This window comes from Danio rerio, chromosome 4 (genome assembly GCF_052040795.2).
Source record: "Danio rerio strain M-AB ecotype USA chromosome 4, GRCz13ab, whole genome shotgun sequence".
In the NCBI taxonomy this organism is placed as follows: Eukaryota; Metazoa; Chordata; class Actinopteri; order Cypriniformes; family Danionidae; genus Danio; species Danio rerio.
The window spans coordinates 79,171,584-79,190,421 of NC_141024.2; the positions used below are offsets into that span (position 1 = coordinate 79,171,584).

The 18,838-nt window shown below is 37.2% G+C and overlaps 3 protein-coding genes across 3 annotated transcripts in view; 2 read left to right on the top strand and 1 right to left on the bottom strand.

The window, feature by feature from the left end:
* Window positions 1-18,838, top strand: part of LOC137489621 (uncharacterized) — a 403,605-nt gene that overhangs the window by 340,079 nt on the left and 44,688 nt on the right. The gene's annotated exons all lie outside the window — the stretch shown is intronic.
* The window catches only part of LOC137491081 (uncharacterized), a 554,517-nt gene that overhangs the window by 37,888 nt on the left and 497,791 nt on the right, over window positions 1-18,838 (top strand). The gene's annotated exons all lie outside the window — the stretch shown is intronic.
* On the bottom strand, window positions 1,671-18,168 carry LOC108182290 (uncharacterized). Its single transcript, XM_087249247.1, has 2 exons — window positions 18,022-18,168; window positions 1,671-8,189 (listed from the first exon to the last, which is right to left on the bottom strand). Exons 1-2 carry the CDS (start codon window positions 18,104-18,106, stop codon window positions 7,282-7,284), a joined length of 993 nt encoding a protein of 330 aa, XP_087105373.1. The 5' UTR covers window positions 18,107-18,168; the 3' UTR covers window positions 1,671-7,281.

An 18,838-nucleotide genomic window follows, 5' to 3' on the forward strand; every position in this document is an offset into this window, starting at 1 on the left:
ATAATGAGAGCAAATGTGATCAAGTTGACTGCTCCTGTATTGATTCTTACTCTTGACATGAGTAACTGTATAAGAGATTATGTTAAAATGATGCTTTATCACAGAAGTGCAAAAATCAGTGTTTATCAGGAGAATGAACCTCAGCTGGGGTTTTATATTTATTGAAACACATTGAGCATCTGAATCAATTCAGAGACACAGACATCAATAATCAGCGTATCAATCTCAAAAGTGGTTAGAGGTTTATTTATTTTTGGTTGCAGTGCATGGTAAGAGAATCATACGACATTCATCCATAGTTCCCAGCATGCACTGTAGAAAAAAAAAAAAAAAATCACCATATTTTAGAAACATACTCTGATTCTTTATGTCTGTGTGTTTTAAGTGTTTCAGATGTTCAATGTGTTTTATGACCTGAAGAAAAGTACTGGTGAGCTCCGTTTTCTTTATACAGTGCTCCTTTTGTGATACAACAGTATTTAAACTTAATAGGTCAAAACCAATTTTACTGATTTGACCATTGACTAAACCACCATAGAGTCAATTATCCAGAGCACAATTGCTCTCTTTATACAATGTTTGCCACTATACACTATTTGGCAAGCAAAGAGAAACAAACATTAGCAATCGAGTCAGAGTCCAAGTAAAGCAGCTACTGTTCTCCTCAATGGTGACAGCTTAAACACAAAAAGTGTTTTTTTTTATTTTTTTTTTATTGCTGTTGTAAAAAATGACTTAGTTAATTATTAATATTATCTATATGTAATTTTGTAGAGGTTGGCAGAAATAAGGCCAAACAGGTTGTTAATAAGTAAAGCTGCAGTTTGTGGAGTTGCTTAATGGTGCTCTGCTGAGATTTTGAAAGATTTGATGTGTTTTATTTAGTTTATTTTATATACGGCTGCGACTGAAGGTAGATGTAGTTTTGTGTTTCTCTTCTCTGTTTGTGCTTATTAACAGCAGGTGTTCATCATCAGTGCTCAATACTTAATTAACCCCATCATTGTCTCATTAACTTCAACTGCTGAACTGAGTAAATTTAACTCTGATGATTTTACTGTGGAGAGTCTGGAAAAAGTATTGAGCTTTTTTTTTTTATATAAAAGTTTTAGCTTTTAATGACAATATTTTTTGTCAATGTTTAATAGGAGGTAGTGTAGTATATAGCCTAAAATATCCACTGTACTGTCAAAAACGAATTAAAACCCCTTGTGAAAAAACAACTCAGTTTTCTGACCACACTTCTATATTATTGCTTATTTATTCACTTGCTGGAAATTAGAATTGAATTTAGAAGTAGTTTGGAAACAAATTTTTGCGCTTCGCAAACGAAAATAACTATGTAGGCTTATGGATGTCTTCAGTGGAGTGTGTAACGCCGTTTCCTTATCAAAAGATATTTGAGTGGCAGTTCTTCAATAATAGATAAGTGGAATGTAGATATGGAGATTTATACATTTTTTAAAATTCAAAATATATTAATTTTGAATTATTTTATAAGACTCAAGCACCACTGTGTACACCTGAAAGTAAAAAAAAATAAATAAATACAAAGTAAGTGAACTTATTTGTAAATATTGTTATTTATGCTTTGTGTCAGGCAGCAGAAAGACAACTGGACGATAGAGAACGTGACTAAGACACGCACACAAACACACAGACACAGCATATTAAAAATTAAATTGTTTGACAAATGCTTTATGTTTTCTGCCAATAAAGCCAATTTTAGTAACATTTTATTGATTGAGCTCTTTCTGTCTCTAACATTCAGGACAAGAAAATAACATTCTGTGAAGGTCCGCAAAATAACGTCCCTCACACCTTTAAAGAATTCCACATCTTGTCTTTCTGGGAACGTTACTAGACAACGCCCTTAACACCAACAAGCAGGTTATGAGAACGTTGTGAGAATGTCAAATTTTCCAATAAGGTTTGGTCCCCTAAACATTCTGAGAACGTTCTGAATGTTCTGTAAAGGTCCCCAAATAACGTCCTCCAAAACTTTAAAGAACTCAACATTGTGACATTCTCAGAACGTTCTTAACGTTCAGGGAACGTAAAATTTCTAGCTGGGTTGTCACTTTGTTAATATTGTTTGGAGTTTTGTTCTATCTCTCCATCTGTCATCTTTCTGCACTGACTGCGCATGGGAGAGAAAAGCTGTAAGGGCGAAGACACACTGTAAAAGCTGTGCTTTTGGTTTATTCTCAGTGAGTAAAGAGCCGTCACAACTGCAGATGTCCGACTGGTTATTTCTTCATAAAAATAAGAAAACACAACGCAGAACCGGTTACATAGACACGCCGTGTAATGCATTTGACCTGCTTCTCAATGGCAAAAAGTGATTCAACTGGGGAAATACCAAATCCTCCAGGGTAATCTCTATATTTTGTCAAAATAAAGTTTCAAACCTGTAGATACTTAAAAAAGTCCACATTAGGAATACTAAACTTATCCTTAATCTGTTGGAATGTGAGAATCGTACCATCCTGAATAATATCACCCACCACTTTAATGCCCTTATCACTCCAATCTTCCAGCCCAGCTCTAAGGCCTGGTGGGAAATCTGGATTTCCATGGAGAGGGGTTGATAGTGAGAAACAATTCTCATAACCTTAACGTTTTCTAATTTGTCACCATATGTCTAACAAATTCTTTAAAATAATATTACCTTTGATCAAAGCAGAAGCTTTAGCAGTTGAGATATAAAGCAAATTACGTAGGGGAATCCTGTCCAGGGATGCAGCTTCAGGTCCAATCCAAGTAGATTCTGGGTCGTCTATAAGCCATCCTAAAAGAAACCTAGACTAAGCAGCCAGATAATAATATAAAAAGGATGGGGCAGCTAAACCACCTGATTTAATGGGGAGAATAAGGACATTATATCGTAGTCTTGGTCTTTTTTTAGCCCAAATAAGTGAAATTATAGCACTATTCAACTGGGCTATAACTTTTTTAGTAATTTTAATAGGGAGCATTTGAAATAAGTAGAGAAAGCGTGGAAGAACATTCATTTTAATGAGATGAATACGACCCAGTTAGGATAATGGTAGGGCACACCACCTATCCAAATTTTGTATTACCGATTGTAAAAGGGGAATGAAGTTTAGACTATATAAGTCTGATATCTGAGAGGAAACTTTTATGCCCAAGTAATAAAAGCCCCCGGGGGACCACCGAAATGGATGCGATATACTAGGATTTAATCTATGCGAATTATTAAGAGGCATGGCTTCGCTCTTAGAAAAATTTATTTTGTAACCAGAGAAAGATCCATAATCATTAATTAGTGTCATCAAATTAGGTATAGATTTCTTAGGGGACTCTAAGTAAATCAAAACATCATCAGCATATAACGAAATTTTATGCTGTTGATCCTTTAAAGAAATACCTTGGTTGTTTGTATCCTGTCTTATTTTTTACCGCTAAGGGTTCCATTGCTAGGGCAAAAAGTAAAGGGCTCAACGGGCATCCTTGTCTTGTACCTCTTTCAATATTAAAGTTACTAGTTCTAAGACTATTAGTAATTACAGCAGAAAGAGGAAAATTGTATAATATACGGATCCAATTAATATAGTCAGCCCCTAACCCAAATTTTTTAAGCGCAAAAAAAAGGTATGGCCATTCCAACCGATCGAAAGCCTTTTCTGCATCAAGTGATATAACCAGTGAGTCTGGGCTATACAAAGAACAATGTTTAATAACGTTAAAAAGCCTTCTTATATTATGTGATGAGAATCTACCCCGTATAAATCCTGTCTGATCGTTATTAATAATAGAAGGTAGTATTGACTCCAATCAAGAAGCCAGTACTTTGACAAAAAGCTTAGAATCTATATTTAAAACAGATATGGGCCTATAAGAGGAGCATTCATCAGCTGGTTACCTTTTTTTGTACCAAGGAAATATTAGCTTCCATCATTGAAGGGGGAAGGACCCCGTTTTCAAATGAGTGAAGAATCATCTCATGTAATGGACCAGATAAAATACTGACAAACTTTTTATAAAACTCTGCACTGAGACCATCAGGACCTGGTGCCTTGTTATTAGGGAGAGATTGAATACTATTCTAAAATTCACTGAGAGTTAATGGAGCGTCTAATATCTTTCTCTGGTCATCTGAAATTTGAGGAAGAGATAGGTTTGTAAAAAAAGCTTCCATATTAATTTCCGCACTATAATTAAATTGAGATGTGTACAATTGCTAAAAAAAATTCTAAAACTATTATTAATTTCCTTATTATTATAATTCAAAGAACCATTCAAATCTTTAATACAAAGTATATTTTGAGTAGATGTCCTAACCCGCAAAAGATTAGCCAAATAGCGATTAGGTTTATTAGCAAATTCGTACATTCTTTGCTTTACAAAGAACATTGATTTCTCCGCCTTTTTCGTAAGTATCGCTTTCAATGCAGTTTTTGGTTTTTGTATGTCACATCTTAGTTCATCTGAGGGAGACAAATTATATCTGGCCTGTAGATCATGTAGTTTGAGCTCTAAGTTTCTCTGTTCTCTTCTACTTTTTTTCCTAAGCCCAGCTGAATATGATATAATTAAACCTCGAGCATATGCTTTTGTTGTATCCCAAAGTAACCCTGGGGAAACACCCGGAGTTTTGTTTTCTACAAAAAAGTGGTTCATCTGTTCTGTTAAAAAACCTTCAAAATTAGGGTCAAAATTTAGGTATGAATTATACCTCCATTGTTTAGGGAGTGTCAAGTTACTGAAATTTATGCCTATACAGACAGGTGCATGATCAGATATCAAAATATCCCCAATATTACAATACTTAACTTTACTAAAAGAAATTTTGGGGGTGAAGATCAAGTCAATTCTACTACTGGTTTTATGAACGGCTGAATAATATGTAAACTCCTTATCATTAGGGTGTAACACCCTCCAAGTATCAACCAGATCAAGTTCTTTGCAGGTATCCAAAACAGCTTTGGCTCTATTCGACATCTGACCATGATTTTGTGTTGAAGGACATTTATCTACTACTGAGGAGAAAAAACAATTAAAATCACCTGCTATAACTGTGTTGTCACAAAGCCAATCCGCAAATTTTGAAAAAACCTTAGAAATAAAATCTGTGGTCTGAATAGGTGGAAAATATATATTTAAAACTGAAATGTCTTGCCCATAAAGAGAGCCTCTTAACATAATATATCTTCCTGATTTGTCTGAGACCGTTTTAACTTCAAGTAAGGGTAAACATTTATTAATTAGGATGGCAACACCTCTGCTTTTGGTAGTAAAAGAAGAGCTAAACACCTGTCCGACCCAGTCATGTTTTAACTTAGCGTGCTCAGCAGACGATAAATAGGTTTCTTGTAATAGGGCTATATGGACCTGTTCTTTCTTTAGAAAGCTAAGAATTTTCTTTCTCTTAATAGGATTGTGTATCCCTCTCACATTCCAACTACAAATTTTTAACGTTGGAGTTACTAGACATGATGTGTCAAAAAATAAATTACAAAAGGAGCCACAAAATGAGAGAAAACGCAGGGAAAAAAAGAAGAAGAAAAAAACAAGAAAAAAAAACGCAGGGGTAAAATCGTTCTTTGCACAATTTTAGAAGAATCAAGTAAAAACTATGTACATCAAAAAAATTGGAACAAAAAAGAGCTATTAACGAAACGAAAAGGACTTTGGTCTGTTACGCCCATTTTGGCCGTCAGCTAGCTTCCCTCTAGTTATAGAGAAGGTGCAGGACCAGCACACGAAAAACAAGCAAAAAAAATAAATAAATAAAAAAACCTTTCTAAGGCTTCGATAAGCTACCTTTAGGTAACAGAAAAACTTCCGGACTGCAGCTCAGTCAAATATTGCGACATAAATGGCAATGAAAAAGTAATCACATATGGATCTGTCAGTATTAAAGAAACCATACTAAATTTTCAATAATAAATTGTTATAATAAAATGTAGACCTCAAACGAAATGTCCGATCTCAACAGCTAAACCCTCTAAAACCCTACTGGGATGGGAAAAGGATGCTCAGTCAGTAGCAGTGCGGTCAGGTGAGCCGCTCTGTAGTGGGGCAGACGCCAGAAATGCTGTGACATCCTTTGGGTCCTTGAAAGACCTCTCCTGACCGTTCACCTTGACCCTGAGAACTGCTGGATACAACATGGCAAAGACAATTCCCTTCTCTTTAAGCTGCTGTTTAACATGGTAGAATTCCTGCCTTTTCCTCATCACCGCCACAGAAAAGTCCTCGAATATCATAATTGAAGCACCGTTGTAGGACAGCGCGCACGTTTGTCTCGCCGCTTGCATGATCCGAAATTTATCCTGAAAGTTGTCGCTGGCCAGGCGGTGGGCGGCGAGTGAGGGCGCGGTGGCATCGATCCAGTTTAACATGCTCACCTTTGAAACTGACCTGTAGCAGCTCTGGTAACCAGGATTTGAAAAAAGAGATCGGATTACTGCCCTCGCATCCCTCTGGAAGACCGACGACCAGCACATTGCATCTTCTGTTTCTTTTCTCCAGATTGTCTATTTTTTCCAGCGCGGACGCCAGTTTTTCCGCGAGATCAGTAAGTTTCGCACCATAGGTGGTCATCGCATCCTCGGAGTCTGATACGCGGCATTCTACCTCAGTAATTTGCGTGTCCAAAGTCCCAATTTTTGAGGAACATTCCTCAAGTTTCTTAAGAACAGGGTCGATTTTCTTTTCAAACGAGCTTTTGACACCTTTAAGCACCTCTGTTGATATTCTTTCTACCAAGCTGTGTGTCTCAGCTCGGCTCAGCAACAACTACACCTGGTCCGCCATGATCGTTGATTGACTGTCCTCCTGAGGCGATTTAATCTCCGTCGATTTAGAGGTTTTTGCCGACAGATTCAACTTCTTCTGGGTAGTGGGCATGATCGTATGTCCATTCACAAGGTCTAAAAGTATATGCCGTTATATATCTTATTTTATATACTAAAAATATACCACTGAGCTGCGGAGACCAAATGTTGAGCTGCTACTCCGCCAATACAGTCACGTGACTCCGAAAAAAGATTCTGTCATCTTGATGAATGAGACTCAAAGATCCGAGTAAGTAAAATGATACGAACTTCCCATCACTACTGTCCAGTGTGAAACGTCTGGTGCAGTTTTAATTTTAGAGCTGTAATAAAAGTCTTCTCACACTCAAAGCACAAATACTCTTTCACACCAGAGTGGATCTTAATGTGTTCATTAGGGTTTACTGATTGGTTGATACTTTTCCCACACAGAGTGCATGTGAGTGGTTTATCTACAGTGGTGGTCATCATGTGTTTATTAAGGTCTGAGGAGTTGCTGAAACTCATCCCACACCGAAGCTGTGGGTTTCTCTCCGTTGTGGCTTATCATGTGTAGATAAAGGAGTGATGGTTGTCTGAAACTCTTCCCACACTGAGTGCAAGTGAATAGCTTCTCTCCAGTGTGGTTCCTCATGTGTCGATTAAGGTGTGATGAGCAGTTGAAACTCTTCCCACACTTAGTGCATGTGAATGGTTTCTCTCCAGTGTGGATCCTCATGTGTTGATTAAGGTATGATGAGCAGCTGAAACTCTTCCCACACTGAGTGCATGTGAATGGTTTCTCTCCAGTGTGGATCCTCATGTGTTTATTAAGGGATGAGCAGCTGAAACTCTTCCCACATTGAGTGCATGTGAATGGTTTCTCTCCAGTGTGGATCCTCATGTGTAGATTAAGGTCTGATGAGCGGCTGAAACTCTTCCAACACTGAGTGCATGTGAATGGTTTCTCTCCGGTGTGGATCATCATGTGTTCATTAAGGTATGATGATTGCCTGAAACTCTTCCCACACTGAGTGCATGTGAATGGTTTCTCTCCAGTGTGAATCATCATGTGTTGATTAAGCAATGATAACCGGATGAAACTCTTCCCACACTGAGTGCATGTGAATGGTTTCTCTCCCGTGTGGATCATCATGTGGTCATTAAGGTGAGACGATTGGCTGAAACTCTTCCCACACTGAGTGCATGTGAATGGTTTCTTTCCGGTGTGGATTATCATGTGAATCTTAAGATTGCCATTTCCTCCAAAACTCTTCCCACACTGAGTGCAGGTGAAACGATTCTTGTCTCTCCTTTTCAAAATACCATCAGTCTGTAAATGAGTTTTGTCCTCAATTTTAACATGGTGTTCCTCCTCTTTACTCCCCTCACTCTCTTCAGTTAGGTCTGAAAAAAAAAAGTTTTCATTAAGTCTTAAAAACTCTCATCAAAAGCTGAAAAGTGAAAAGACACTGGAAACATTGTCTACACACATTGTATTTCTGATGCACATTAAATGTGAAATAAATCAGATCATATTGTGTTTGGTCCATTAACGTGTACACGTTTAAGCAGATTCTATTCAATTCATCTTTATTTATCTAATGCTTTTACAATGTAAACTGTCAAAGCCGCTTAACATAGAACTTATAATAAATTGAAACGGTGTCAGTCCAGTTTTTAGAGTTTCTTACATAATACATCATAAAAGAAATTTTGGTCACATTGATAAGACACAGATTCGAAAGGTGTAAATGGTGTGACGACCCCAGTATTCTACTTTGGATGTGGAAGATCCTGATTAGGTGCCATGGTTGCTCCCCAATTGGTTCAAAGCATATAAATGCGAGAGTGAGCTAGCTTCTGTAGGATAGTGTGGCTACTGGCCGTCCTCGCATCAAGACCATCTCTTTATTTTGGCAACCTTATGGTTTTGTTTGGCATTATTTATGTGTAGTTAAAGTCAGTTATTTTCTTCATTTTCCCCTAGACATTTGTTTGTTTCTTGATTTGTTGCTTTATTAGTTGTATATAATAAATAAGTTGCATATATAATTTTTTTGTTGTCTGAGCTCTTTTATGTTGCACTTGAACGAGGGGGTCGTAACAATGGCCTATTTTTATTTGTATATATTCATAATTACAACAAAATGTTTCTCTAAAATTTGTTTAGCAGACAGGGAATACTATGGATAGAATACTATGGATAAGAAACTGTGGATAGAATGAAAGAACTGACAGGGGAAAGCAAAGAAGGAGGTGTTTTTTTTTTTATTTATTAACAACTTATGGTTGAGAAACATACATCCAGTTAGATTTTTTTGTTCTCCTGATCTGGAATACCTTATGCTTTGGTGCCGACCACACTGGCCACCAAGAGAGTTCACAGCTGTTATAATTACAGCTGTCTACATCCACCCTCAAGCCAACACAGAGCAGGCGCTTGGGAAACTGAATGGGAGCATAAGCGAGCAGGAAACCACACACCCAGAGGCAGCGTTTATTGTTACAGGGGACTTTAACAATGCCAATCTCTGGACAATCGCTCCAAAATACTATCACCATATCACCACAAACATGCGTGGTGACCGTATTTTGGACCACTGCTATTCTCTGTTCCGGGACGCCAACAAATCCCTCCCCCGCCCACCGTTTGGCAAATCAGATGACTCTTCTGTTCTGCTCTTGCCTGTTTACAGGCAGAAACTGAAACGGGAACCACCCACCCTCAAGACGTTTCAATGCTGGACGGACCAATCGGATTCTATACTTCAAGAATGTTTTGATCTTGTGGACTGGGAGATGTTACGGACAGCTTCTGATGACGACATTAAGGGCCTACTCACACTATGCCATCCGTACCGTGCCCAGGCCCGTTTCCCGGATCGTTTGAGAAGTGTGAGTTTCCCGGATCGTTGAGAAGACCCTTAGCTGAATCGGGCTCAAGCACGGTTCACTTGGCTGGCCCTAGCCCGGTTGGAAGAGAAGGGCCTGAGCGCGGTTCACTTGGCCGGTACATTTGTTGTGTGAGTGCAAAACGTGCCAAAGCCCGAAACTGAAAGAGAGACGTGACTTTAAGGGATTGTTTCATATGGATTTATTAATCATTCTTACTGTTCAGTGAACGCAAACTGCCGTAATTTATTAAAGACGCAGACATCTCACTGCACAACAGTTGCGTGCCTTCAGCAAACCTCCTCATTCCTGCAGCACGAGGGCTTTATGATTGTTTATAAGCGCCAAAAGTGGCGGATCTGTTTGGCAAAATATCTGACTGCGTGTAAATGCATCCCTAAGGACTGTTTGGTGAAATATATAATGAATGTCACTGCATATCAAACGACTGAAACGATATAACTAGAGAAATCTCCACTGTGCTGCTGATTGAGTGAAAGCGCTTTTCACTGAACAGCGCAGCAGCGATGACGTAAGCGTGCCGAGGCCCATTTGTGGTGTGAGTGCGGGCCGTCGGGGGAGACGGGAGGGGGGACAAGCGTGGTTTGGCCCAGTTTGAGGCAACTGTACCTAGTGTGAGTACGACCTAAAGTTTACTCAAGACACTGTTACATGCTTCATCAGAAAGTGTATAGAAGACATGGTCCCAACAAAAACTGTCCGTAACTACCCCAACCCAAAACCATGGATTAATGGCGAAGTTCGAACAGCCCTATCAGTGTGAACCTCCGCCTATAAATCCAGAAATGCTGAGGAACAAAAACAAGCAAACTACAACATCAGGTAAACTATCAAAACAGCAAAACATCAATACAGAGGTACAAGGTAGAGGGGAGAAGTATGTGGCAGGGACTTAATTACATCACAGACTTTAAAAGTAGCAAACCCGCCACTGTCAACATTTCTGCGTCTCTCCTGGACGAGCTCAACTCGTTGTACACCTGCTTTAAAGCCCAGGACAGCACCCACACACTGTGCGCTCCCGCGGCCGATATCGAAACCGCCAGCACACTCTGTTTCTGTAGCGGACGTAACGAGATATTTGCGTCACAAGAGCATTCGGAAAGCTACGGCCCAGATGGCATCCCTGGACGTGTACTTAAAGCATGCGCACACCAGCTAGCGGGGGTTTTCACGGACATCGTTAACCTCTCGCTCTCTCGGCCTGTGGTTCGCACATGCTTTAAGACAGCTACTATTGTGCCCATACCGACATAATCTAAAACCACATGCTTAAATGACTGGCGTCCAGTTGCTTTGACACCCATCTTCAGCAAGTGCTTTGACAAGCTGATTAAAAAGCTCATCTGCTCTGTACCGCCCGCTCACACTGACCCTCTGCAATTTGCTTACAGGAATAATCGCTCCACTGATGATGCAATTGCTTTCACTTTGCACACTGCTCTGTCTCACCTGGAAAATAAAAGCACATATGTGAGAATGCTGTTTGTGGACTACAGCTCAGTATTCAACACTACAGTGCCTGCCAAACTAGTGGTGAAGCACCAAGCTCTGGGTCTACACAGCTCTATGTGCATCTAGATCCTGGACTTCCTGTCAAACAGACGCCAGGTGGTCAGAATGAACAACATATCCTTATCCACACTGATCCTCAACACTGGTGATCCACAGGGCTGTGTTCTCAGTCCACTCCTCTACTCCCTGTACACACATGACTGTACAGCCAAACACATCTCCAATGTCATTGTTAAATTTGCTGATGACACAACAGAGGTGGGCCTAATCACAGATAATAATGAGACGGCCAACAGAGAGAAGGTGCACACTCTGACGCAGTGGTGTGAGGAAAACCACCTCTCACTCAACATTAGCAAAACCAAGGAGCTGGTGGTGGATTTCAGGAAAGAGAATAGAGAACACACCCCCATCACCATCAACGGGACACCAGTGAAGAGAGTCAGCACTCACATCCTCCGCTCATTCTACACCTGCACTGTGGGGAGCATCCTGTGTGGCTGTATCACCACCTGGTATGTAAATAGCACCAGCAGCAATCGCAAAGGCCTAAATAGGATTGTGTGAACTGCTGGACGCGTAGTAGGAGGTGAGCTTCCCTCCCACCACGACATCTACACCAGGCGATGCATGAGGAAAGTCAAGTGAATTATCAGTGACTCCAGCCACCCAAGCCATAGACTTTTATCTCTGTTATTTACATGCACGCGCAAACCCGGGAGATTTGAAACCTGTGGCCCCGCCCTCTAACACAGAAACCCAGACACACACACACACGCAAACATGCCGGTCGATTGGAGTCACACTGCAGATGGATATTATTGAGTCTCTACCCAAAGATGAAACCTCAGCATTATAGCCAAGCAGTTGGAAACTTCTGGAAACTACATGCTACAAAGAATACTTCATCGGCGTTTGTTAAAGTAAGGATCAGTAAAGAGTAACTTACTGCTGGACATGTCAGGATGGGTTTCTTCCTCCATTTCTCAAGTGCAAGTACAGGCGATTAAAGTTGCCTCGTTTACTCTAGCTTGCAAATGTATTTAGTTGTAATTTGTCACTTGTAACCGCGTGTACTGTATGAGGTTAACTCGCTTTATTCTCATATTGGGTGCAAAGTAACGTTAAAAACGTGACGCATGCTGCTTTGTTTAATGAGGTCCGTGGAGGAGGGTAGTGTTTGTGTGTGTGCGTGTACGCGCGCTGTCATCCGGAGGTGTGTGTGTGTACGTTGTCGTCCGGACCAGGGTTAAGTGTTTGTGTGTGTGTGTGTCTGTTTGTGTGCGCGCGCGTTGTCGTCCGGAGCAGGGTTAAGTGTTTGTGTGTGTGTGTGTTAGGACGAGGGCAATATGTGTTTGTGTGTGTGTCTGTGAAAAGAGCAGTGAGACAAGCTAGAAGATCTCCTCAACTGTTTTTGCACAATAAAATAGTTAGTCGTCGGAATTTTCAAGTCCACCGTCTGTATTTACATTGACCCACTGGCAGCTAAAATCCACGCCTACACTATCGAACGTGTATGAACTGTGATTACTTTTATATTGCTGATTAGCTGTTGGGCATTTCACTCTCTCACTGAAGGCAGTCGACCAATCGCAACAGGCTGTCATTGGTCCAATCAGCGCAGATTAGCTTCACGCTAAAGAGGGGTTTGAGAACAAATGAATCACTGGACGATTCATACAGGAGTCGCTGGGATAATTAGGTGAAAATAAATGCAGATTATAAGACCATGAAAGTGTTTTTTGACCTTGCATGCATATTAGACTGTTGTTGGAGACCCTTACAACCAAGATATGACCCTATTTCGTGTATAATATGGGCTCTTTAAGGTACTTTTAAGTCCATAGTTTCGTTAAAAAACACTTGTCTTCTTCACAAAACCAACCATAAGCATGCTGGATAGATAAATTGGTAAATATGGACTCATATCAAAGGGGTATGATGTCCATGTTATATGAAGTGGTCTAAAGAACTGCCTCCCCTTGCCTAAATTGTATAAAGCTAAAATGGGAAGACGGACTGGTACTAGAAATAGCAGATACAGTTTGGCAATATGCCATAGAACTGGTACACTCATCCCCTGTATGTATTAGACATGGTCTTCTACAGTTTAAGGTGCTTTATAGGCTTCACCTATCTAGGAGCAAGCTGGCAAAAATGTATCCAGGGTCAGATTCATCTTGCCCCAGATGTGGTTTGGAGCCAGCAGATCTGATGTTCTGGCGATGCCCTAGATTACATAAATTTTGAGTAAATATTTTTAGATCATTTTCATCTATATGTAATCATGATAATTGCCTTTTCTTCTTTATTGGCCAGAAGCCTGATTCTCCTAAGATGGAAAAAACAAACCCACCATCCCACAAACATTGGATATTAGAATTGTTATTACATGCTAAACTCGAGCACCTTAAGTACATCATCCGAGACTCTACAAAAAATTTTTGAGCAGCCTTTCCTCTCCTACATTGAACGCTCAAAGGTTATTATATCCATGGTGAGAGTTTATCCCTAGTTTTCTAATTTATTTTATCTATTTTTATTAATTAATTTATTTTTATTTATGGGGTGTGAGTATGTCTGTAGCTATGTACCATGTTAATTTGTTGTTCAATATGTGTGTTGTGGAAAAATTGAAGACTTTGGAAAAATCAATAAAAATAGTTGAATAATAAGAATGCAAGCAGTACTAAAACATAGTTTTTAGAAGAGTAACAATCCCATTAATCTAGTTACAGTACATGTCCCTGTCGAAGGTCTGCGAATTTAAGCTAGTTATTAATTAAAGAAGAACAAGCCATTCTCGTACGTGACTTTGTTTTTTGTGTGACTGAAATGAAGGCAATAGCTATGTAGGATGAGAAAATATTATATATTCTTCAATTATATATTCCTTTAATGCTAATCAAGGACTACTGAGACATTCCAAACATGGGATGGGTCCTACTGGCTTGGCAGAGTTGATCACAGCTCCAATACAAATCTCTGCCATTTGCTTACAGTGACCATGTGCTTTTCACCATACACAATTCTTCTGCTTGTGATCTTCCTGCAAATAGCTTTATCATGTTTGGTGTCATTTGACAGTTTGACTTAAGCGCTGTAGTGCTAAAATCAACAGAGACATTGATTGCTTGTATTTCAATATACAATATATTTAGTATTGTTGAGTCATGGCCTGAGGAGAGTATGATAATGTTCTTCTCACCCACTTTATCTCCTCTGCTGTGCTCTCATGTTCAGTTGGTTTTTGGGGTTGGTTTACACTCATGTTTGACAACCCAGGTAAAAAAAAAAGTGCACTAAAATGCACTTTATTTAAGTATACTTAGTACACTTTTCAGTAATGTACTAAAAGTGCTCTATTTTCGCACACTAATTTTGTACTTAATGTACTAAAAGATAGTATTAAGTATATGTTAAGATAAACTTAATACCATCTAAGTGTACTCAACTGTGCTATTTTGAGACACCCTGAAATTGAACTAAAATGTGCTTTTAACATACTAAATCTGTATTTTAAAAATATATATATATTTAGTTACAACTAGAAATACACTTGAACCCTAATTTTAAACATTTAAATATATTTATGATTAATCTAAAGTATAATAGTAATATATTAAAAGAATATACAAATTATAAAATTAAATTATATACTATAAAATTATAGTATTAAAAGTATTTTGGGAAAATGTACTTCTACTACAATACATTACTAATAGATTTTTAATAAAGTCAATTTAATATAAACTTAAAATTACCACACTCAAAATCTATTAAAGTGTTAGTGATAATAATGCATTCACATTAAGTGTACTTAAGTACAACTTTTTTGGGAAAATGTACTTCTACTACAATACATTACTAACAGATTTTTTATATATTAACTTATTTTAAACTTAGGATTAGTATGTAAACGGTGTACTAAAAATCAACTAATGTTTAAAGCATTTAAAGCACACTTTTGAAAAACACACTAATAAAACTTTTTGATGCTTTTTCTGTAGTGTACTTTATTGTAGTACACTAAAAATTTATTTAAGTATCACTGGTATTTAGTATATTTTTGCCAAGTGTACTAAAGTCCTACTGAAGTGTAAACATACTTTTAATTAGTATATTTATAGTGTAAAACCATCAAATTTTTATTTAACACAAAAAAAACAACAATGTACTAAAATTTTATTTGCGGGTATTTAAGTGTATTTTAATTGCATTTAATTATATATTTTTTTCACCTGGGAATGCTTTGCTCAGGGTATAATAAGGAACGGTAAGTGTTGATCTGGGAGAATGGCTTTTACTCTGCATCTCCCTCACTTCTCTTTTTTGCTCAGCAGTGCATATGTTACAGCTAATTTCTTTATACAGTATGTTAGTTTGTTTTATTCTACTGTCTGTATATTCAAACATGCAACTTAATAAACAACTTTACCTGCTTTAAGCTTTGAGATTCTTTCTCTTTATCAATGATGATAACAACTTTGATGGAGTCAGATAAATAATGGATTTAAACACGCCATCCTTCCACTGCTTTCTGTTTCCCGACTATTTGTTCAGAATCGCAGTGTAAGCTCCAAACCTTACAGCTATGTTTCCATCCAAAAATGACAATTTAACTTATTTGCCAAACTGGAATATCGCATAATAAATATGCAAATAAATCAGTGTTGTCGGGCGACGAGGAGGCACAGTAGGTGGTGCTGTCGCCTCACAGCAAGAAGGTTGCTGGTTGGAGCCTCGGCTGGGTCAGTTGGCATTTCTGTATTTCTATGTTATCCCCGAGCTGGCGTGGGTTTTCTCTGGGTGCTCCGGTTTCCCCCACAAGATCAAAGACCAGCAGCATAACGTGGTTTTAAGGATCTAAAAATTTATTCTTTAAAAAGCAAAAAGATTACAATGGCGGCACCTGCTGGTACGTGAAGAATATGATCAATACTGACGAGCTCTACACTCAAATGTTTGCATATCATCAGCATGCTGTAATCCATTTCTTACGCAGCAAAAGTCATTTTTACACTAGTTTGTTGGCCAGTTGTAGTCAGTGCAATGCTAAAAGTTACTGTTCCACTATAATTTGTTTTGTCTCACATCGTCCCACAGCAACATCATATAGTTTAGAAAACTGTACAATGTTTTATAATAATTAATTATTTTAGTGTCCATTTCATTCAGCATATTTAAAATTAGAGTCATCCACATTTTCTGACATACTTTAAATCAGGGTTTCTACAGATGTCACCAAGTTAAATTTAAGACTTTTAAAGACATTTTTAAGACCATTATGAATGAAATTTTAGACTAAGGAATTTTTCAAATGGCCCAGAAGAAAAAGTTTTTTTATTTGTCCTATCAAAAAATATTACAATTTTATACATTTAATGATACAATAATAAATTAATAATAATGTTAAAATATTTTAGATATTTCTTAGTAAAAGATCTTAAATATTGTGTAAAAACAAGAGAGCTCGACTTGGATCCACACACTTTTTTCCAAAATAAACTTTCTTTGAAATAAAAAACAAGTGAACAAATGTTTTAAAAGTTTTAAAAACTATAATAAACTAAATCTATGCACAACAATCTGTCCAGGTCGATGTCCTTACCATTATGATAAACAGAGTTAAAATGTCCTTTTTGAATAAAAAGTTGAAAGTTTTATTGAGATGGATTGTTGGTGATCGTGTGGGTTTTGGCCAGATTGGGTAACAAACCATCAACAAAGGAAACTTAAGACTTGTTTAAAAAGATTTAAGACCAACAACACAATATTTCAGTAAATTTAAGACTTTTAAGGCCTAAAAGTTAGATTTTGAAATTTAAGACATTTTAAGACCCTGCAGAAACCCTGTTTAAACACAATAGCCCTGGTAATTAGTTATTATAATGATGCAATTCTAACTCAGTTACTATCTGTGAGAACTAGTAACAACTACAAAAACAAGATTAAACCCCTAAAGAAGTTGATAAAAAAAGGGAATTGTGATCAACGTGACATATGCCAATGGAAAGTACTAAGCCAACACTATCACTGTAATAGCAGATATCTTTTATGAGAATACTGTAGTTCAAATATCGTCAGCTCAGTTAAACTTTTTAAATTGATTGTTTTTATTTATTTTATATAGCACCAGTGCTCAAGTACTCTTTACAAACAGTAGAAGAAAATCAATAACCTTAAGAATGTAGTGAAAAATGGAGACTAATAATATATAAAATAATGACAAAATAAATGAGAACAAGTAAAAAACTCATTCCTGTCTTTTAATGAGAGCTTATGTGGATTAGGAGAACTAGGCAGCACATTATACAGGTAAAGTTGGTTTTGTATTCACACATTCATTTATTTAGTAGTCTCTGTATTGTTTACCATGTTACTTTGAATATTCGATTGCAATTAGCATTCAAGTATGACTTAAAAACAACATTAACAGTTTATTTGACTCTGAACAATGTTGTACTTTGATAGTCATTGGCTGCTAATATGATTTTGCTATTTAGAGTTTGCAAATAATACTTTTATGAAATTATATTATTAAGGGGAAAGTCCGAATGTGCGAATATAAAACCAACTTTACCTCTATCAGCACACTTAGGGCATAGAGGTAAAGTTGGTTTTATATTCGCACATTCGGACTTTCCCCTTAATAATATAATTTCATAACAGTATTATTTGCAAACTCTAAATAGCGAAATCATATTACAAGGGCTGCAATATGGATTTTATTTAGCATTCTTAATATTAAAAATATATCTGAATGAGGATCAAATGACTGAGTTGGTCTTTGAGAATGAAAACCAACCTGTTTGTTCCTGCAGATCTTCCTGTTTGACTGTGAATGTTTCTTCAATCTTCAAATCTTCACTCTCCTCTTTAATAAACGCCATCTTTATAACAGTGTGAAGATCAGTCGCTTCAGCAGTTTTTCTGTGTTTGGACACTTTATCCTGTTTTAAATGAACAAAACAATAAAAATGTCCTGTTTAAAAAAATAAAATAATGAACAGAAATAAAATACCTTCTTATATAGTCATTAAAAAAATAAATCAGGTAATTCTGAGCAAGAAACAATATAAAGGTAAAGTTGGTTTTATATTCACACATTCATTCATTCATTTAAAAGTCTCGATATTGTTTACCACGTTACTTTGAATATTCGATCGGAATATAGAGGTAAAGTTGGTTTTATATTCGCACATTCTGACTTTCCCTTTAATAATATAGTTTCATGAAAGTATTATTTGCAAACTCTAAATAGTGAAATCATATTAGCACTCAATGAGTATCAAAGTACAACATTGTTCACAGTCAAATGAACAGTGTTAATGTTGTTTTCAAATCACATTTGCATGCTAATTCAGATCGAATATTCAAAGTAACATGGTAAACAATATAGAGACTTCTAAATGAACGAATGTGCGAATATAAGACCAACTTTACCTCTATGATATAATAGGCAGACACAAATATAGGAAAAAAACTGCGTATAGTAATGACACTTGTATTTACCGTAAAAAAGTAAATAAATACAAATTAAATTAATAATAAAACAAAAATAAATATATTAGAAAAGTTTATGCAATATATATATATATATATATATATATATATATATATAT